We start from the raw sequence: 23,224 nt of genomic DNA, 5'->3' as shown, positions 1-23,224 counted from the left end.
AGATTGTAAGTTCATTTCATCATGGCCATCTTTATTTTCTGTTTCATGTCATTGTATGCATTTTATTTGCATCATGATCCCCTTAATATATTATCTTTTATTTATAACGTGGCACAAAAGTTTCTCAGCACCGTACCTAATGTAAAGCGTAATATGTTGGCAATTTATATTGAAAAAAAACATAAACAAACAAAAAAAACAAGGAGATACCAATTTTATTCTCTACTAAAAAACAATGTAAAGCCGAACCTACTCACAACAACTATATCTTGCATGAGCCACTGCCTCGACTCTACGGGTTTGCATAAACAGGCTGCGGAAATCAAAGGACAATCATACACCAGCGATTAGGCATATTTTAAACAACTTGGTCATATTACCATTGTCTGATATGCAATTCATTTTTATTGTACATACTATGAAATGAACTTCGCTAAATGACATTTAAATTACATTTTGATGACGTAGAATAGGTTTTTTACTTAACAGTATCTTTATTTTGACCCTCGACTGCTCTTAATGAATATAAAAATATATTGCATGGAAATGTTGAAAACAAATAAAAGTAAGCAAGAGATACAATGTAAACGAGTCTTTCTTGAAAAAAATGGCTTTATTACTGGAAAACAGATGATTCTCTGTGGTCAGATAATTACCACCCGTCCCTGAGTTTAACGGGTATAACAAACATTTTTTTTATTCTCATTGTAAGAACCTGAGAGATATTGGACTTGCCGATTAGGGAGATGCTTAAAGTTGACATATACCAGGTTCACAATGCTTCTTAAAAGTCCCCACAGTGTAACAGATATTTACACTATGAAAGTGATTGGTCCAGTGCTAGTCAATAAGACATCCAATTCTTCTCACTCAGGCTTCGATTTGGATCTTTTGCCTCGCCCACGAATGTTAAGCAACAAGAGAAGTCCCAGAGAGATAGTAGCTGGTGCACACATGGCGACTGGTTCCTGCAGTACTAAAAGGGTGTAGATTGCACCTTAAGGGGACAAACAATAGGGAGTGAGGTCAGATTAGAGGCAAAAAAAAGTATGTAGATTATGGCAGAAGTCAATACAGTAAGGAAAGCAGAGCAGTTAGCATGGGGTACACATCCAGAAAACAAAATCCACAGGCATGTAATTGACCATTATTTACAAGTATCCCTTAAACTGTGTATGAATATTTATAACCAAGTACCACATTGTACCTATAAATGTTTAATAAAGGACGTTTCCAGTTTTTAGAATGACAATTAATTCCTCATCCCCTTAACCGGCAGGAGAGGAGAGCACTGTAGGGCCACACGTAAAACTGTTCCATTTTGCTAAGGGAGATGTGAAAGTGACGTGGCGTTTTCAAATATCATTATTTTTGGGAAATAAAGCGGCAACCTGACACACTAAGGAGCAGGCTCAATAGTCCAACCTGCTGCACACATCAGGTCTCCCTTTGCGAAGGCCCGTTTCTTCAGGAATCCTTCTCAACACAGAGGAGCGTACCCCACCATGCAGGCGATGTGCAATTCCATTTAAAAGAACATTTTTAAAAGCGGAAATGTCCTTTAAGTCTATGTTTTGTTTACAGAGTTAACTAATATTTAAATAAAATTTTAAGAATAACTCCATCCAAAACAGAAAATTTGGTGTTGAGTGGAGTTCATCAAGTTAAGCAAGAATACCTACTATTTACGTACCGGAGGAAAGTAATGTCTGTAACAGTACAGCAGTGCTCTCCTGACCATTTCTGTCACTTGCCTGTTTCAAACAGGCAGTGTCGTCATGTGCACTGGAAGTTCATGGAGAAGGGGCATTAACAGCAAGTTGTCTGAGGAAAAGCCTTCTCACCAGAGTGAGAAGAACATTGTTGGACTCTTACAGGCATCGGTAAAACAAGCAGCAATGAAGGACCACAGGTAAGTAATATATAGTTTTATTGTTTAACTTTGTATACCACCCAAAACTGAATCTTCAGTTTTGAGTGGAGTTATTCTTAAACGTACACATGCTTGTCAATTTCTAAATTAGGGGACACGGTCTGAACTGCAAGGCTAAGTAGAAAAGATTTAAATGCTTGCAAGCCATTCAATCTCCTCTCTTAGTCAGCCTCCTTTCACTACCTCATCCATAACTATAGCTTCCGGTGGAGACACGTAATGTTAAATGGGGCCAGTAAAGATGATCACCAACGAGAGACAGATTGCTGCAGCTGGATGACTGGCAGATGAGCAACGCTCTGCAGATTACTGCACTGTCAGCTGGCTCCCCCTGGTGTGTTGAAAACAAAATTATATATAAAATATAATACAGATGACAAGAATGTTTTGCACAATATGCAATATATATTATTCAGGTCAGAGCTCACACACTGCTCCAGGCTCCCCCCTTTATATAACCAGTGTTCTGGATACTGTGCTGTTAATCAACCTTTGTGGAGATAGACTATGTGTATGCCATGTAAATCCATCTAGCAACCACTGAGTTAACATGCACAGTAAAATAGTAAGCAAAACAGCTACAATAGTTTGGAAAGAGAATCAAGTAGTACTAGTCTCTGGAGAAAAACCCCAAACAGAAAACAGGTTTTTTCTCTGGTTGTGTATTGAGACCCCCACAGGTCTATTCAGCTGCAGATACTGATTCACTCATCTTCCCTATTGAAGTATCATATTCCACTGAGCCAGGTTTTTCGCATTTAGTACTAGTCTCTGGTTCCTATTTGAAAACCTCTAGGATGGTGCCTTTTGCTGGTGTCACACATGGGGCTTGCAACAGAAGGGGAGACACACTGCAGATTAAGGAGCCTAATTTAGTTTTGAAATAAAAATAAATGCAATACCTTCTTTGTGACCTAGTGCACTCTATATAAAACTGCCAAGCTTGAAAATATTTTTCAGGGTAGGCAAAAATGAGTGCTTCTCATCTGCCCGAGGTCAGCTGAACTACATTCTAGTGCATGGAAAGCATAGCAGGGCTCACTGAAAAATCATTCTTCTCTAAGGAACACGGGACATTAAGGGAGACAAAAGAATTTGCGTTTAATATGAAACAACTATGCATTATTTTACAGTCTGTTCTGTGTTTGCTATGAACAGTCAAGTGAGTTGTTGGCTCATTATCAATAGGAATTTCTTTATCTTTATGTGATTTGGCTGCACACACCAATGCGCCACAATATCATGAACCACCAGTGTATACAAAGCCTTATAACCTTGTTTCGAAAAATTAACTGTCAACTACCAGCACTAAATATTTTGGATCTTATGTAGAGTTGGACACGTATCATACGCTGCAGGCTGTAAGCCTAACAAATAAATACATAGATTTTCTACAAAAGTATAATGCTCCCTCTCATAAGCCAAACCAGACTGGCACCATTGGCATGTTTGTGCAAAAATACAAGTCTTTGTAAAATAAAAAAAAAACAATACTACAAAGAGCTATACTAGCTGCGTTAAGAGCTCCCATTGCGATGAGTGCCTATGTAGTTATATTTATAACCGGGGGCTATAAATAGAACATAGGAAATCCCTTAGTTATAAAATATCACTGCATAGGCATTCATTCGCAATGGGATCTCCTAATGGGGCTAGTCTAGCGGTGTCTATTGTTTTTTTTTTTTAAATCAGGATACCAGAGGAGCCAGCCCTAGGTGTGGGAATAAAGAGGCTGTTCTAGGGGAGGTTTTTATGTCAATTAAAGTATTTTTTAAAATGGATGTTGTAGTTTTAGTTCTCTGGTTCACTACAGGTCCCAGCGGGCCCTGGGTTCCATGGTACTAGCACTTGTGGTTCCTGACAGCCATGGCATGCAGGGATCTGTAGTGAGTCACCGACAATATGCTGATTTAACTCTTTATTTACAATTATTAACCCACACCCACCACATCAGAGATGTGGGAAATTCCCCTGTGCTAAACAGTACATAGCTGGATAATTCTATGAGGGTCTACTTTGTTGTTTTATTCGCAGCCCACTACCCTTCGTGAATTCAGCCCCGTGCAACCTCTTTAGTGCAGCTTGTTTCTATAGTAAGGGAACCACATGCTGAGGGTTTCCCTGCTATAGTGCCACCAGGGGACCCTCGTTTTTTGTCCCCCATATTTTGCCAGGACCATCAGCACTAGGGCTGGCTTGGCCTTTAGCTGACGAAGAGAACCTACCATATAGGCGAGAGTCTCAATTTAATACATCAGCATTAGAAATGTTTTCTTTATGTCAACACAAAACTGAAGGAAACATGAAGATGATGAATGAGACCATTCTTACCGATCATGATAATACACAGCACAAAGTTACTAATCTCTTGCAGAAGCAGAGGACCCACAGCCAGCAGTATTCCAGCCACCAACTCCACCCATCCTACTGCCTGCAGGTATTGGTCAGGATCAGGCTTGAAACCAAAGTCTTTAAGAGGGAAGACATCAGCAAACTGCACAAACTGGGATTTCTGTATTTGGAAGAGAGAAGCAGGATTAGTAATAATTTTAAGTTTTCATTGTAGACAAATAACTTTTTCTAATGTACTTGTATGTTTTGAGCTGCATTCTATGCATGGTGAGATTTATTTAGGTCTCACAATGGACAGGGGCTGATGTGAATTATTAAATATTCTCTGTACAGCTACACATAAAATAGTGGCACTATATAAAACAACAATAATATATCCCTAGAATACAATTACCCTTAGTAAACACTGACATTTACTATTTCTTGAGAAACCATGGGCATTCATTGTTATAATGTTGTACCAAAAAGTTTCAGTGTGCACTAAGGTCTCTTAGTCTAGGGATGGTTAATGTTCAAGCTGCTCTCACCACACCATGAATATAGCACACATTTCCCTTATCTTATATATTATCTTTTATTTATACCACGCCAATATATTACTCAGTGCTATATAATGTACACATGGGCCATGAAATCAGGTGTTTAACACGTGTTCTTAAAACCTGAATGTTATTAACACTGATAGTTGAAAAAAATATATAAACAAAATATCCTAAACACAGGCGTTTTCTTTGCATCAAATTTTTTGGTCCACTTTTTGCCACCAATGGCAGACTGATATGGTGTGCTTGTCACAGGTCAAAGCAAAACCATTGAGAATTGATACATAGTACGGAATCAGCCGGGACAAGTTCCTCAAAAGATTTAATGTGATATGGATCCACATTTTACTTTACTGGCTCATTGTCTCTGCGCCTTAACACCACAATCATTAGCCATTGTGCAGCATACAAATTTCGTTCTAAAGAACCATCTTGCCAAAATGTTACAACAATATGTCAATACTTGGGTTTCACATATTCCAACAGTTCAAAGGTCTTTGTCCATGATCAAACCTACGGTTATGAAAGATTACATTTTATAACCTCTTGACACCTTTTCACCTAATCAATTACAAGATGGCATTTATTGTTTGTTAGAAATATTGTTCTCAAATTTGTGAACAATCGATAAATGTGTTGCATTTTGCTGCATGCAGCATGGCTCAAGTACATGAGCAACCTGGTCTGCCTCCGGTACTTCAGCAACCTGGTCTGCCTCCGGTACTTCAGCATCCTGGTCTGCCTCTGGTACTTCAGCATCCTGGTCTGCCTCTGGTACTTCAGCAACCTGGTCTGCCTCTAGTACTTCAGCATCCTGGTCTGCCTCCGGTACTTCAGCATCCTGGTCTGCCTCCGGTACTTCAGCATCCTGGTCTGCCTCTGGTACTTCAGCATCCTGGTCTGCCTCCGGTACTTCAGCATCCTGGTCTACCTCCGGTACTTCAGCATCCTGGTCTACCTCTGGTACTTCAGCATCCTGGTCTGCCTCCGGTACTTCAGCATCCTGGTCTACCTCTGGTACTTCAGCATCCTGGTCTGCCTCCGGTACTTCAGCAACCTGGTCTGCCTCTAGTACTTCAGCTTGCTATAGCAAGTCTAGTGTTGACATGCTTAGTATAGGTTTCATTGAAATCATAGAGACTTATCAAGATTTAGTGCTTCAGAAGTTAACATAATTACATAATGACTAGTGTCGTGGTTATAACACAATCAGGCGTTAAAATATAAAAGATGAACTACTGTAACTCATTGAGGGCAAAAGGATAAAAGGAGTTAATTTAGCTTTGACGACATATCAGCTGACCATTTGTCATAGTCAGGTGCCCTACTGTTGATTATGTCCTGTTTTATGTCCGTCCATACTGAATTCAGGTCACATGGGTAGATCAATAGTTTTAAATAAGAAATGTCCATATCAAAAGCAATTTATTTTATCATTTATACTTTAGCAAGTCCCTGGCATATTCATATTCAGAAGAATGAACTACCCCTATATGTCAAACAGAAGGTCTGCCTAGCTGGGAAATTACATAATGGAGCATTGTCCCAAAACTGTACCTGACTTACAATTTTAAAGTAAGTGCAAAGCAAGTAAACACTTGTTGTGGAAGTTTATTGGATGATGCACGATACATTTCACTTGAAAAAGTCCATTAATGTCTATGGGAGCTCATTGTGTACATATCCACTAGGGCAGTGGTTCCCAAACTTTTGCAGTTCGCAGCACCCTTAGAGTCTACAAATTTTTTCAAGGCACCCCTCCAAAATAATTATTGAGCAGTCCTGTTTTAGAAGTAGTTGGGTCAAAAAATTGTAATAAGTATTTAGGTCAGGACAGAAATACTTATTTAGTTGTATGCAAAAATGCCCCCTCTGCATCTAGACACTCTGCCCTCAGGCACTCTGCCCCCTCTGCATCCAGACACATTGCCCCCTCTGCATCCAGACACGCTGTCCCCCCTCCTCTGCTCTGTCATGCTGTCCCCCCTCCTCTGCTGTCACGCTGTCCCCCCTCCTCTGCCCTCTCTCACAATGTCCCCCTCCTCTGCCCTCTCACACGCTGTCCCCTCCTCTGCCCTCTCACGCTGTGTCCACCTCCACTGCCCCTCTCACGCTGTGTCCACCTCCACTGCCCCGCTGTGCCCCTCTGTCCCCCTCCTCTGCGCCACTGTCCCCCTCCTTTGCCCTGCTGTCACCATCCTCTGCTCTCTGTCCCCCTCCTCTGCCCCGCTGTCACCATCCTCTGCTCTCCTCCTCTGTCCCGCTGTCACCAACCTCTGCTCTCCTCCTCTGTCCCGCTGTCCCCAACCTCTGTCCCGCTGTCACCAACCTCTGTCCCGCTGTCACCAACCTCAATCACCAACCTCTGCTTTCCTCCTCTGTCCCACTGTCACTATCCTCCTCTGTCCCGCTGTCACCATCCTCTGCTCTCCTCCTCTGTCCCGCTGTCACCATCCTCCTCTGTCCCGCTGTCACCATCCTCCTCTGTCCCGCTGTCACCATCCTCTGCTCTCCTCCTCTGTTCCGCTGTCACCAACCTCTGCTCTCCTCCTCTGTCCCCATCCTGTCACCAACCTCTGTCCCGCTGTCACCAACCTCTGCTCTCCTCCTCTGTCCCGCTGTCACCAACCTCTGCTCTCCTCCTCTGTCCCGCTGTCACTAACCTCTGTCCCGCTGTCACCATCCTCTGCTCTCCTCCTCTGTCCCGCTGTCACTAACCTCTGTCCCGCTGTCACCATCCTCTGCTCTCCTCCTGTCCCGCTGTCACCATTCTCTGTCACCAACCTCTGCTCTCTGTTCCCCTCCTCTGCCCTGCTGTCACCATCCTCTGCTCTCTGTCCCCCTCCTCTGCCCCGCTGTCACCATCCTCTGCTCTCCTCCTCTGTCCCGCTGTCACCAACCTCTGCTCTCCTCCTCTGTCCCGCTGTCCCCAACCTCTGGCCCGCTGTCACCAACCTCTGTCCCGCTGTCACCAACCTCAATCACCAACCTCTGCTCTCCTCCTCTGTCCCACTGTCACCATCCTCCTCTGTCCCGCTGTCACCATCCTCTGCTCTCCTCCTCTGTCCCGCCGTCACCAACCTCTGTCCCGCTGTCACCATCCTCTGCTCTCCTCCTCTGTCCCGCTGTCACCAACCTCTGCTCTCCTCCTCTGTCCCCATCCTGTCACCAACCTCTGTCCCGCTGTCACCAACCTCTGTCCCGCTGTCACCAACCTCTGCTCTCCTCCTCTGTCCCGCTGTCACCAACCTCTGCTCTCCTCCTCTGTCCCGCTGTCACCAACCTCTGCTCTCCTCCTCTGTCCCGCTGTCACCAACCTCTGTCCCGCTGTCACCATCCTCTGCTCTCCTACTCTGTCCCGCTGTCACTAACCTCTGTCCCGCTGTCACCATCCTCTGCTCTCCTCCTCTGCCACGATCCCTCTCACTCTGCCCCGCGCCAGCCAATAAAAAAAACCAAAACACAGAAACTTACCAATCCGTCAGGCGCCGGGACCCAGCAGCCTCCTGCAGCTTGTTACTGAAGTCGATATTCAGTGACAGCTGCAGGAGAGAGGAGGCTGCTGGGTCCCGGCGCCCGACGGTTTGGTAAGTTTCTGTGTTTTGTTTTTTTTATGTCTGGCCCGCGGCACCCCAGTAACAGCGCAGGGAGCCGCAGCGCACAGTTTGGGAACCGCCGCACTAGGGGTTAACATGAGTGCTTTAACCAGTGGTGCGTTTGCCCTATGCATTACATGGATTATCCATTCCATTGGAGCTGTGTGCTACATGTGTGAACCACACTGACCTGAATGGATCTGCACAGCACTGGTACTTGTTTTATTAATAGATTGATGAACGAGGGCTTGGGAACTGAAAACGCCATTGAAATGAAAGTGCTATTGAGGTATTGGAAAAAGCTCTGTGTTACTTGGATTCTGGAAACATTTTCAAACCCATGCAAATGTGCCCAGCACATATTAATTTTGAATATACCACATGTGAACCACACATTAAAAGCCTTCACAAATGCATTGTGTTTGTATGCATTTTCACATGCAATTTGCACTTGCACTTTTTCATAAACACAACATAAGCTTAAAAGCCCCAACGATAATTTGTAAATGATTGTCATATTTTTTTCTGTTGCCCTAAGGTGAACAAGAGCATTTAAATGTATAAGATATTCCTCAGCAATAAGGGATACATTTTTTAAATATATCAATAAGTTTAATGCGAAAAGTTGGAGAGCTCAGCTGGCTGGTGGCCAAAGGTCTGTCAAAGTGAATAAGTCAAAGTTGAGAAATATGAGAGCACAGACCATCATATTTTTAAACTTACTTGAATCATGGTTACATTTTCCAGCCAACCAGATATATAAAATTTCACCGGAAGACAGCAGGAAAATGATCAATGACTTGCAACCTCTCTTAGTAATTGTGCATATGAATAACAACAATATATAGATGAAGTTCTGTTTTAAGAATGATCTTTTATCCACCATCTGTTTCAGAACATTATTGTATATCACCTAGATTTAATGATTCTTGGCGAGGGACTGATATCAGACCCATATTAGCAGATACTAATAAAAGTTCCTTTATCAGTCAACATTTTATAAAGCTTAATAGGGAAAGCTCTTATGATCCAGGAACACTTATATAACTTCTCATTTATTGAGAAAAAAATATATAGCAAGAATCAGTGTTCTCCCCAGCACCTATTTCCCGGGTGCACCACCTGGCTGCTTTTACTACTACAATAGAATAAACCATTGTTTCTCCTATTATAACATGCACTATGTGAACACTACAACCAGAAGAATGTGTTAGACCACTGACCACCAGTATGATCAGCCCTGGCAGGTGTGGGCAATAACCTCCAATATTATTGCAACATATTACATTTATCCCCACCTGGCTACTTCTTAATGCCACCTGACTGGCAACATTTTCTGGGGAAAACACTGAAGAAGTTTAGGGTTATGTGGTCATGGTTTATTGTTGGCCAAAAATATTTGAAAGAGAAGCAAACAGCTGATCAAGACTTTCAGATTGTGGGTAACCTGCTTTATTACATGGCTCCGCAAACGTTAGGGTAGGTAACAACGGAGGTACAACTCTCATCATACTAAGCTCCACAACATCAGTACATGCTCAAAGTTGTAGTTATAAAGCTATAGACAGATTGCAGAAAGAAGTGAAATTCCTTCACTTTTCCTCACTGAAATCTGTCTGGACCATACAATATATAAATTAATAATAATAATAAAAAAAAAAAATATATATATATATATATATATATATATATATATATATATATATATATAAATATTAATATATACAATATGGTGCACTATATGTAACAAACTTTTTTTTCTATAGAATTAGGCTGGTGAGTATGGCCCTCTTGCCTCTTTTTAACCAGTCTTTTTTTATTCATTTAGGCGTTTGAAATTGTTAAATTAAATAACTGAATTTAATATTGGACATATAATGTGTGTATATTAATATATATATATATATATATATATATATATATATATATATATATATATATATATATATATACACACACACACACACACATTATATGACCAATATTAAATTCAGCTACATAAAAGTATTCGAAAATTAAAAGTGGCAGAGTGTTCCTGTTATCAGAACATGTAAGGAGATGTACGCTACCTAAGAGTTATAATTATCACCCAAGGGAACTTCCATTACAAGCAAAGCAAAAACTTCTTTTACCTCACATTTTGTAAGGTTCTTCTGCAACAACATGCTCAATTTTTATTCAAGACATAAATTATTGTTGAAACAGGATATACAAACCAGGCACAAGGTTATTCAATAAAGTTTGATGAAAAAGCCATAATTATGAACTACCAATTTGAAGTGTTTTATAAATTAGCGAAAATCTTCAGTTTTTTTATTTTGCCACAGGCTAGTACTAAATGCACTTTATTAAATTCATGGATGATCTCTTCAAAATGTAAATTTCAGACCTCTAAATGATTAATCTAGTTAATGGACTTTGGATTTATAATAAACTATTTAAAAAAACAAAAGGGTTATCTTTGTAAGTTATACCCCTAAGTTTTTGTTTTTTTCATTTGTACCTACAAAGTAAATCTTTTATTCATGTGCATACATGTACACTCCTCCACCCCACTGTGGCATTATCTGCATAATATAATGGTGTCTAATTGCTATTCGCCATGTAGATATCCATCCACTACCAATGTCTACAAATGACGATGTACTAGAACAGGCCTGTCCAACCTGCGGCCCTCCAGATGTTGTGAAACTACAAGTCCCAGCATGCCCTTCCAGCTATCAACTGGTTGTCTACCAGCAAAGCATGCTGGGGCTTGCAGTTTCACAACACCTGGAGGGCCGCAGGTTGGACAGGCCTGTACTAGAAGCAGGTGTGTGTAGAGTGCAGATACTGTGAGCCACCCTCTGCTAGAGAATATTTAACAATAAAGATGGGCAGGTGGTATAAATTTACAAATATGTAGTCCTTCACATCAGTCCCTGCCCCACTTGAACTACCATACAGCGCTGGTATATATACACACACACACACACAATTATTCTCTAGGCTCTATTTTGTGAGAAACCTATAAACCCTTCTAAAAATTACAGTTGCCTAACCTGTATCAACTAGGTCATCAACCTCAGACATTTAAAGTATGTATGACGATGAAGTCTAGTCAAAACCAGTTGCAGATATTTACCCTTTTGCACAATCAAGTTCAGATTTTAACCAATTTATGGTCCTGAACAACATGCATTATTATAATAATTCATAATATATGTCCCTTGGAAGATTCCCATCTCTTCTCTGAATTTCCTGGGACAGATTTCCCAGCAGTACTGTGAGCTGACAGGAATATCCTACAATAGAAGAAAAAAGGTTCCTGTAGTCTTTACAGTTGCAATAGCTCTGTCTAACTTGTCTGTATGCTCCTGATCTGTAGTGCTTGTGCATTACACAGCTAATCACCAACTGGCAGTGACATGACAATAAACATGTCCATACGTATAGCTCTGGATGGCCAATTCAATATCTTTGGCTAACAATACCTGCATGGGCAGGCTCTGAGCAACCGGCAAACCATATCAAACAAATATTTGTCATTTAGATTTACAGGTCTTTTAAATCTGCAAAGTGTATAAGTCGTTCCTATGCGGACACACCCTTTAACCCCTTCAGGGCCAAGAACGAGTGCAACACTATCCGAAAATGCTTTGACTCACTCTAGGAAACTATATGTTACTAATGATATAGGGGTGCAGAAGAATAAGTTGAAGATTCATTGCTTATGCCAAGTTACCTAAGCTTAACTAATCATTTATTAATATTTATATAGAAAGCGTTGACATATTATGACAGCGCAGCACAAATTTACATACAATGATCTTACAATCTAAGAAATGTGGCGAACAATACATAAGGTAGCAAAATCACAATTGTAGCTGCTAGTAGGAAAAGTATGGGTGGCTACTGTTAGACAGCAGCAATATGAGCTGCCAATAACACAGCAGCCACTGGCAACTGGCATTTCTGTGGTATTTCGGTGGAGACATTAAAAAAAGTTTTGCTTCTGCAACCACAATCATTTATTACAATCCAAGAAGCAATTTAAAAATGTAATTGACAGGATGTATTTAGCACCTAACTATCATCTATTAGCCATTTCTGTATCTTCAGGGTGCCAGACATTCGTAGTCTTCTGTATATTCCCATCCCCTCTGCTGCATCATATGCCCACCAGCAGCTTTCAAATTGAATGAATAAAGATAGGGTAGAGATTATAGGGGCAGATTTATCACAGAGCGAAAAAAACATATTGCCGTCACAAATGGGTGTTAAATATCAGGCCTTTATCTGAGGATAGTGTTAACAAAATCAAACACTGAATTTTATTTTTCAGTTTTGATCTTTATAAAATGAATGGGGATATTGTTTAAATTAAATTAGGTATCCTTCTAAATAAAATGTGTGGGGTTTTTGAGAAAATTCACCAATTCAGCCAAAATGGACTAAGCTGTCCTTGGTCTGCTGGCACTTACAGGCAAGTGACCAATTAGAAATGAAGGGGTCTATTTACTCTTGGTGGTTAGTGGGCAGCAGCAACTATAATTTTACTAAATGTAGTACCCCCTAAGTGCGTAGATTTTTTTACCAGCAGCCTTAAGCTGCTGGCAAAAGGAGCAAGTGACCCACTAGAAAAATTGCACATGGGCAGCTAAGGTCATGCAAGCACATTTTGATGGACCCCATGAAAAAGGTAAGCGAATGCCATCTTGAGGCTGGCATGCTAAATTTGGATAGATCGCAGTCACCATAGATGTCTATGGGAACTGCAGTAACCTGTGTAAAATAGATCAGCTGTTTTTTCTACACTTTTGGCACATCGCAGCTCTATAAACAGAACCCAAAATCTAAAACCATGGGGTAAATGTATCATGGTCCGTTTTTTTCAAAAATACATTTACCTACATGGCTCCTACAAATGTGTCAAAAATGAAAAACGTAGACAAAGGTTAGCCTTTGGCGTATTTAACACATGATTTAGTAAGTCATTCATGTTATGTGAAAATAAGTGTGTCTGCGCTGCCATTTGGCTAACAAAATTAATTTGCGGTATCCCAGGGGAAACGGCTTAATTTAGCAGCCCTTAGAGCTCTGGGCAAGGGTGGCCCTGCACTACCACCTTTTACTAGGTCTTAGTGTATCTTTGGAGGACTACTAAAAGAAAACAAAGATATTTTTGCTTTAAGCGCACCTGTGATGTAAACACATTGAAAGCCATTTTGTACGTTGAAAACAATCATTCAACCACTGCCACATTAATAATTAACTCTTACGTGACTTAGTGTTGTTACTGGCCCCTGGTGAATTGATGGGTTAAAAAAATAACTGCCTCCATTGTGCATAGGGGACAGGTGTGCTTTAAGGAAGGAAAGACAGTATTAAAGCTATGTTTTCAGTAGCTTCAGGGTGACTATGGGACCTTACCATATGGCATTTGAATAGAAAGAAAAAGTCCTTACCAGAAAGATACAAACATTTACTTGGTAATGTTCTGCAAGTATTTATCATTTTTGTAGCCTACAGGCACAGTTCTATTCATAATTTTGAATAACAAACAAGCAACATGGCAGCTTGCATTCATATTAAAACATGCAGAAATACTTTTCAGAATGCTATTGTTTACAGGACACTGTAGAAAACAACAAAGCAACGCACTTTGCACAAAGTTGCTATCAAGTTTTGCTTTTCAATTCAACATTAGTGAGCATCCGTTTCATTTTTTCTAATCTGAATTTAGTACAGAAACAGATTGTGTGGGGCAATAGTTCATAATCTTCAGACTTTAGACTTTACTGAATGCACTGCAATGCAGTTAGTATCTGGCTCACATTGCCAAATAAACAGGAACAGAAATCAAGTTGAACAGAAAAGAAATCGAAATGATTCCTGGAGATTACATTTAAATGTCCCCCTCCCCCAGTATAGTTTGCGGTAAGAAATATAAAATGATAGGAAGTAATAAAATGATAGGAAGTAATAAAGTGTAATATAACAACTGTAAATAATGAAACCTTCCCCTCTATATGGCAGGCAATGGAGCCATCCCCAGTGCTGGAAGCCTCCAGACAAGCCCTCCGCCGGCAAGAGGCGTTGTGATTATGTCCGCTCCAATAATGTTCCGGTTCCGTAGTTTATAGATTTGCTAGACAATTAAATCCGTTACCTGTCTCTGCTACAACTCCCGAGCGTGCGGTTTATAAGGTCGGGAACGCATTTAAGCGCCTAAAAATGTTGGTTGTGAAAGGGTACAAGTTTAAAAAGTTTGTCTGGCCACTTACTTTTATTGCAAAGCAACATAATGGCAGCTAGTGCGATCTTTGGATAGAAAAAAATGGCTATTGTGCATTTATAAATATAGCTATATAGTCGACAAATACTACAAAGGGAAGTTAGAAGACAAATGATATGCAAAACTGAAATAAATGATTTATAAATGACTGAACTGAAGAACAACTAGCATCCGGGCCTTCCCACTTACACTTAAATTAAACGATTGACCCAATTGCTAAATATTTAAGATCAAGTGCACAGAGATAAAAACTAATATAGTTATGGTGATCATACATGACACTAGCATATAGACATATGTACAGTAACGTATCCTCAGCTGTCAGAGAGCGCATTGATGCCCTGGAGTGAGATTTCCTGCAATATAGATGGCCGAAGTGCCTGTGCATTCGCATGTTACATGGGTCTGCACTTACCATGTGCTGGTACACTTCAGCTGATATTTGGTCAGTCAGTTTGATCACCCCGCTGAAGCCAAAAAAGAGCCCCAATAGGACTCTGATAGCGCTGAATACAAAAGCCATGGCTGCCCCGTCCGTTTCCTCCCGCTCAGTGGCTACGTCTCAAAACAACAATTGCAGGATTTCAACGGAGCAATGCATTATAGGAGGAGGGGACAGAGAAGGCGAGCGAGCCTCCCACTACTCAGACCTCTCATCTTTCCAGAAACCAACAGCATCAATCCTCAGCCTCCACTTGTAAGGATTGGTATATCTCCGGCTCCTTCTGGCAGAACGCACCTAACAGCTTTATATGTTCAGATACAACAAATGCTGCATCAAATTTATGATACTCTGTTGCAGCAAAGAAAAATTAGTATATTGATATTAGAGATGTGCACCGGCGACTTTTGGTGTCTCGTGTTTTGTGTTTTGGATTCGGATTTTCGCGATGTTTTGGGTTCGGATTTGTTTCGCAAAACACCTACCGAAAGGTTTTGGTTCGGATTTAAGGTTTTGGATTCGGATTTTTTTTGAAAAAAGCATAAAAAGTTCAAAAATCAAGTTTTTGGGCTTCTTTTCACTCCTATGCTATTATTAACCTCAATAACAAGCATTTCCACAAATTTACAGTGTATTCTGAACACCTCACAATATAGTTTTTAGTCCAAAACGTTGCAACGGGGTATCTTTCTGGACTGCGTAGTGGAGTGGTCCCCACAATATAATAAGAAAACCATCAACTGGTCTTAATCGCACCAAAAAATGTACCTGGACTGCGTAGAGGAGTGGGTCACCACAATATAATTTAAAAACCCTGAACTTGTATGATTTGCACCAATAAATGTATCTGGACTGCGTAGAGGAGTGGTCACCACAATATAATAAGAAAACCATCAACTGGTATGAATCGCACCGAATAATGTACCTGGACTGCGTAGAGGAGTGGTCACCACAATATAAATTAAAAACCCTGAACTTGTATGATTCGCACCAATAAATGTATCTGGACTGCGTAAAGGAGTGGTCACCACAATATATATAATAAGAAAACCATCAACTGGTATGAATCGCACCGAATAATGTACCTGGACTGCGTAGAGGAGTGGTCACCACAATATAATTTAAAAACCCTGAACTTGTATGATTCGCACCAATAAATGTATCTGGACTGCGTAGAGGAGTGGGTCACCACAATATAATAAGAAAACCATCAACTGGTATGAATCGCACTGAATAATGTACCTGGACTGCGTAGAGGAGTGGTCACCACAATATAAATTAAAAACCCTGAACTTGTATGATTCGCACGCACCAATAAATGTATCTGGACTGCGTAGAGGAGTGGTCACCACAATATATATAATAAGAAAACCATCAACTGGTATGAATCGCACCAAAAAATGTACCTGGACTGCGTAGAGGAGTGGTCACTCACCACAATATAAATTAAAAACCCTGAACTTGTTTGAATCGCACCAATAAATGTATCTGGACTGCGTAGAGGAGTGGGTCACCACAATAAAATAAGAAAACCATCAACTGGTCTGAATCGCACCGAATAATGTACCTGGACTGCGTAGAGGAGTGGTCACCACAATATAATTAATAAAAAACCCTCCACGGCTCTGAATTTCCCCCAAACAAATTCTGGACTGTGTAGTGGGGTGGCCCCGGTACTAAATTTGATACCGGGGCCACAATATAATAAATAGTTACACCCTCAACTGGTTAGAATTCCACCAAACAAGTATCTGGACTGCGTAGTGGGGTGGCCCCGGTACTAACTTTGATACGGGGGCCACAATATAATAAATAGTTACACCCTCAACTGGTCAGAATTCCACCAAACAAGTATCTGGGCTGCGTAGTGGGGTGGCCCCGGTACTAAATTTGATACCGGGGCCACAATATAATAAATAGTTACACCCTCAACTGGTCAGAATTCCACCAAACAAGTATCTGAACTGCGTAGTGGGGTGGCCCCGGTACTAAATTGGATACCGGGGCCACAATACGTCCTCCAAGTGTAGTGTTTATAACATATTAACACTACACTAATTCTAGCACGTCAAACCCTCTTGTTTAAAATAATGACAGGGCATTTAACTTTTGATTAAATTTTTTGAATTTGTTGACATTTTCTTTTACTTTTTGAACATGGCAAACGACTGTTAAATGGTCACATAATGCCAAAAAAATAGTTGCAAGATGGAATTGTCCTTGGGCCCTCCCACCCACCCTTATGTTGTTGAAATAGGACATGCACACTTTAACAAACCAATCATTTCAGCGACAGAGCCTACCCAACAACTGTGGCTGAAATGATTGGTTTGTTTGGGCCCCCACACCAAAATAACAATTCATCTCTCCCTGTACAAACTAAACAGGCTCTACTGAGGAAAGATGTCGTCCTCATCCTCAACCTCTGATTCCTCTCCCCCTACAGTGTGTACTTCCTCCTCCTCACACATTATCAATTCGTCCCCGCTGGACTCCACAACCACAGGTCCCTCTGTACTATCTGGAGGGCAGTGCTGTACTTCATTGAGGAATTGATTATTCATTTTTATAAACATCATTTTTTCAACGTTGTGAGGAAGCAACCTTCTTCGCCGCTCACTGACCAGGTTCCCCGCTGCACTAAAAACTCTTTCCGAGTACACACTGGAGGGGGGACAACTCAGGTAAAATAGAGCCAGTTTGTACAGGGGCTTCCAAACTGCCTTTTGGAGTTCTACCACGTCACTACCTCTAGTTAATTTAGATTGCAAGGCTTGTAAATACTTTGAAGATAAAAAAGCAGGCTGCACAGACTGTGGAGCTAGAAAGTGAAATTAAATGGACCACGTTACTTAGGTGGCTATCTATGCCCCCCCTGCCCTACACTTGTAGTTGAATATAAATAAAGCAGCCTGCATAGACTAGAACTAGAAATTCAAATATACAAAGAAATGGACAAAGGCAGTTTGGTATCTGTCTGCAAACTGGAGTAAAATAGAAAACTATTCAGCCGTTATATAATCTAGAATATAAATAGAAATTGAGAAAGGCAATTTGGTATCTGTCTGCATCATAATCATCAACATCCTCCTCAGCGCCAGCTACATCAATATCCTCCTTCCGGTGTACAACATTCACACCTTCATTAGCCAAATCTGTAACTGGACTGTGGGTGATCCTTCCAGCATATGCAGAGGGCGTGCTGCAAATGCTGGATGGAGTCACCTCTTCCCGTACAGTGATGGGAAGGTCAGGGTTCACAACCAACAACACCCTTGGACTCGCCTTGGGGATTTGTGATGTCATCTGTTTAGAAGGCAGAGTTCTTTGCTGTTTTGTTGTTGTTGCTGACAGCATAACTCTCTTAAATTTTTTGTAGTGGGGGAGGAGGAGGGCTTAGATCCTTGGGTGAAGCTGGACCACTAGTCATGAACACGGGCCAGGGCCTAAGCTGTTCCTTGCCACTCCGTGTCGTAAATGGCATATTGCCAACTTTACGTTTCTCCTCAGATGATTTTAAGTTTCTCTTTTTGCTATTTTTTGAGAACTTGGGCTTTTTGGATTTTACATGCCCTGTACTAGGAGATTGGGCATCGGGCTTGCCAGACGACGTTGATTGCATTTCATCGTCTATGTCATGACTAGTGGCAGCAGCTTCAGCATTAGGAGGAAGTGGGTCTTGATCTTTCCCTACTTTATACTCCAAATGTTGGTTTTCCATTATATGTAGCACAAGAGAGCGTACCCCTAAGCCACACACACTCGGCAAAGCCTTTAAAAATTATATGCGGCACAGGAGAGTACCACTGGACTTATACTGCTGAATCAGTGAACTTTGTAATAGCAGTACCACTGGACTTATACTGCTGAATCAGTGAACTTTGTAATAGCAGTACCACTGGACTTATACTGCTGAATCAGTGAACTTTGTAATAGCAGTACCACTGGACTTATACACTGCTGAATCAGTGAACTTTGTAATAGCAGTACCACTGGACTTATACACTGCTGAATCAGTGAACTTTGTAATAGCAGTACCACTGGACTTATACTGCTGAATCAGTGAACTTTGTAATATATCAGTACCACTGGACTTATACTGCTGAATCAGTGAACTTTGTAATAGCAGTACCACTGGACTTATACTGCTGAATCAGTGAACTTTGTAATATATCAGTACCACTGGACTTATACTGCTGAATCAGTGAACTTTGTAATAGCAGTACCACTGGACTTATACTGCTGAATCAGTGAACTTTGTAATAGCAGTACCACTGGACTTATACTGCTGAATCAGTGAACTTTGTAATAGCAGTACCACTGGACTTATACTGCTGAATCAGTGAACTTTGTAATAGCAGTACCACTGGACTTATACTGCTGAATCAGTGAACTTTGTAATATATCTGTCACTCACCAGACTGTGAGTGCTTCTTCCTGTGTGTTTAGGAACCGTGGCCGTCCACCATCCTGAGGGTCTGCGCATGTGCAGCCCTTTCAAACCTTCTGTTCAGGTTCCTTTTAGTTAATTGGCTGATCAGGCAACACTCCCTATTTAAAGCACCTGAGTTCCATACCTCGTGGCCTGATCTTGGAGTCTCATTCCCCATGAGCCTCTGAAGGTGTTCCTGTGTTTCCTCGTGTATTCAGCTCAGCTGATTCCTGTGGTTTCCAGACCACTTCAACCCTCCTATTTCCAGACCACTTCAACTCTCCTGTGTTTCATCGTGATTGTATTAGATGATTCCTATCCGCTGCCTCCGTGCACTACAGTTATCAACTCACTACAACTCTCCTGTGTTTCATTGTGACTGTATTAGCTGATTCCTATCCGCTGCCTCCGTGCACTACAGTTATCAACTCACTTCAACTCTCCTGTGTTTCATCGTGACTGTATTAGCTGATTCCTATCCGCTGCCTCCGTGCACTACAGTTATCTACTCACTTCAACTTTCCTGTGTTTCATCGTGACTGTATTAGCTGATTCCTATCCGCTGCCTCCGTGCACTTCAGTTATCAGCTCACTTCAACTCTCCTGTGTTTTATCAAGACTGCACCAGCTGATTCCTATCCGCTGCCTCCGTGCTCAACAGTTCCAGCTCATCTCAACTCTCCCGTGTTTCATCGTGACTGCACCTGCTGATTCCTATTCGCTACCTCCGTGTACCTGCAGTATCCTGCTTGCTGCTACCCTTCAGTTCTACTCGTGTCTGCAGCCAGCTGATCCGCTCTCCGTGCTTCTACAGTGTTCCTGCCTGTGTCAACTCGCCAGTCTGCATCGGATCAACGTCCCGCTGCTTTCATCTCGTCTAGACCATCTCTACTCTTCAGTGTTCTCCAGGTGTCCAGTTCTATATACTACTGCTTCCTGAGTATTTGTTTCTATCTCTGCTGGTCTACCTACCTGTGCGCTGCACCTACTTGATTACCGCTTCTACCCTCCTGGGACTTCGCATCCTGCCGGCCTCCAGCCGTTCAGGTATCTCTGCACTCCTGTCTGACAGCCTGCTCCTGAACCACGGTATGCATACTTCTCATTGACTGTGCTGATGTATTGCATATCTTGCTGGACTGAGTTGTTCTCCTCTGGAGTTTACTATCCGCTGAGACTATTGCCATCATTTGACTGTGTTACCTTTTGCCCGGATAGTTCCTGTGACTTTGTATTATTGTGCAGTGCTGTTCAGTCATTACTATATTGTGCATATCATCGTGGGATCAAGTTCAGTGTGCCCGTGTATACTCTGTATTGCATTTCTCTCCCCGTGCTCCTCCTCACATATATATTTAGTGGTACAACTTGCTAGAGGCAGACCACTGTTCCCTGTTTCCTGAGTCACCTGTTTCCAGTATCCTTTCACATAGCAGTGGTACAACTTGCTAACGCAGACCACTGACTTCCCGGATACCTCCACCTGGATTCCATTCCTTCACATAGACAGCGGTACAACTTGCTAAACGCAGACCGCTGACTCTCATCACCTCCTCGTTGCTTCTGGACATTCCTCCTCACTCTAGCAGTGGTACAACTTGCTACCGCAGACCACTGACTACCCTCACGTTTCCTTTGTCCATTCAGTTCCTCGTGTACTACTACCTATATATTGCCAGTGCTGCTAGTCATAGACTTTCCACGAGCATTCTCTACCATCTGCTGTCTCCTGTTCCGTGATCACCCCGCTACCAGAGTACCATATTACCATCTATACTGCTCTGGTAAGTCCATCACCTGGTGATCCCTGGGTAAAGACTCCTAGTGCCCGTGACAATATCAGTACCACTGGACTTATACTGCTGAATCAGTGAACTTTGTAATAGCAGTACCACTGGACTTATACTGCTGAATCAGTGAACTTGGTAATATTGCGGTACCAATGGGCTTATACTGCAGGATTGGTTTTGCAAATTTTGTTGTACTTAAAAACTTTTTAAATTAGTTTTTTGTATTTTTTTTTTAACTTTTTTTTAATTTTTTAAACACTTGGGAATATTGGGGAAATAAGAACTATGCCCTTAGAAGCACAGAGCACAGGACACAGCACCACTGGACTGAACAGGACACAGCACAGGACCCAGCTGCACCACTGAACTCAAAATTGACAGAGCACAGGACACAGCACCACTGGACTGATACTGCAGAACACAGCACAGCACAGAACTAAACAGCACAGCACGAGATCTACCAGGACAGAGGACCACCTAACACACCCTCCCTCTACCCTGATCAATGCCCGAGTGAAGATGGCGGCGACTAGCGGGGAATTTATAGGTTCCGAGTATCGCGAGATCCGACAGCGGGATTATGACTCCGAGCCTCGGTTTTAAGTTTTCATTTGGCGCCAATACCCCGATCTGTCTCGGATCCGACTCGGATCGGCAACGTTCGGGTGGGCTCGGATTCAGGAAATCCGAGTGCGCTCAACTCTAATTAATATTTTATATCACTAGCCCTTAATAATTTGCTGTAAAATATTTTAAGTACGCCAGTAGTTTTCTCTTGTTTGCAACTGTAAATAAACTGCAATAAAGAATGGGAAGATTTTCAAACATGACTTATGTCACCTCTTGGGACACAATATTGCAAAATTTATATCAGACTTTGCATCATTCTTTTTCCTGGACAGCACATATGGCAATGGTAGACTAAAGAGGTTAAACCAACCACCATGCAGACAACAGGAATTTATAATCAGGGCTGCCAAAAGGAATTCAGGGCCCCGGTACAACAACTTCATGGGACCCCCCTTATAGTTGAGTATGTAAAAAAGCAGTGGCTCAAAAGTGTGTGTTCATACAATTAGGGGTGTGGCTATGCATCATTGGGGAGTGGCTAGCAGGTGAAAAGCGCTAGGCCACCCTCCTACAGAAAAAAAAACTTATAATCACACTGTGCCCTCCATGCTGCTTTTCCCTCCTTCACCTGGCCCCTTCATCACACTGTGCCATGCTGCTCCCCCTTTATCACACTGTGCCATGTTGCTCCCCCTTCATCATGTTGTGCCATGCGCCCATCCCCTTCATCACGTTGTGCCATGCTCCCCTCCCCTTCATCACACTGTGCCATCCTGTCCCCTCTCCTTCATCACTGTGCCATGTTGCCCCACTTCTCCCTCATCACTGTGCCATGCTGCCTCCCCTCCTTCATCACTGTGCCATGATGCTCCACTCCAGTTCATTGCACTGTGCCATCCTGCCTCCCCACTCTCCTTCATTACTGTGCCATCCTGCCTGAATGTCGGGCATGGCGTGGTGACATCACGCCAGACATTCAGTGCAAACAGAGCAGAGAAGAAGGAGGAGGGACGCCATGTGATGTGAGAATTTTTTAATTTATTTTTTTTAGTCTCCAGCTCTCCCACCAACGAAGGTGGAGGAGCCACTCCGCCCCGCTGCAAAAAAAAAAAAGAAGAAGAAAGAAAAGAAAATATTTAAGCCAGTGGTTGAAGTGGGGGTGTATATGGTGGTATGCCATACTGTCACTTCTCCTACTGCCTTCATTGTAAAACTATCACATTCCATTCATTTACATTTTTGATGCCGACACTTCTAAATTTCCACTTCGACCACTATTCCAATCTGAAA

At 41.9% G+C, this 23,224-nt stretch overlaps 1 protein-coding gene across 1 annotated transcript; it reads right to left on the bottom strand.

Moving 5' to 3' along the window:
* Positions 1-602: 602 nt before the first annotated feature.
* On the bottom strand, positions 603-15,300 carry TMEM35B (transmembrane protein 35B). The gene is made up of 3 exons (XM_075195493.1): positions 15,116-15,300; positions 4,265-4,445; positions 603-997 (listed from the first exon to the last, which is right to left on the bottom strand). The coding sequence occupies exons 1-3, from the start codon at positions 15,221-15,223 to the stop codon at positions 867-869; spliced, it is 420 nt and encodes a 139-aa protein (XP_075051594.1). The 5' UTR covers positions 15,224-15,300; the 3' UTR covers positions 603-866.
* Positions 15,301-23,224: the final 7,924 nt, after the last annotated feature.

This window comes from Mixophyes fleayi, chromosome 2, assembly GCF_038048845.1.
Source record: "Mixophyes fleayi isolate aMixFle1 chromosome 2, aMixFle1.hap1, whole genome shotgun sequence".
NCBI lineage: Eukaryota > Metazoa > Chordata > Amphibia > Anura > Limnodynastidae > Mixophyes > Mixophyes fleayi.
The sequence above is the reverse complement of the archived record's forward strand: the minus strand, read 5'-3'. Positions and strand labels throughout refer to the sequence as shown.

Coding starts and splice junctions, on each gene's coding strand:
- TMEM35B (XM_075195493.1), bottom strand. CDS start 15,223: ATGGCTTTTGTATTCAGCGCTATCAGAGTCCTATTGGGGCTCTTTTTT. Junction 4,446..15,115: donor CTGAAGTGTACCAGCACATG/GTAAGTGCAGAC, acceptor TTCCAAATACAG/AAATCCCAGTTTGTGCAGTT. Junction 998..4,264: donor GCTGTGTATTATCATGATCG/GTAAGAATGGTC, acceptor TGTCCCCTTAAG/GTGCAATCTACACCCTTTTA.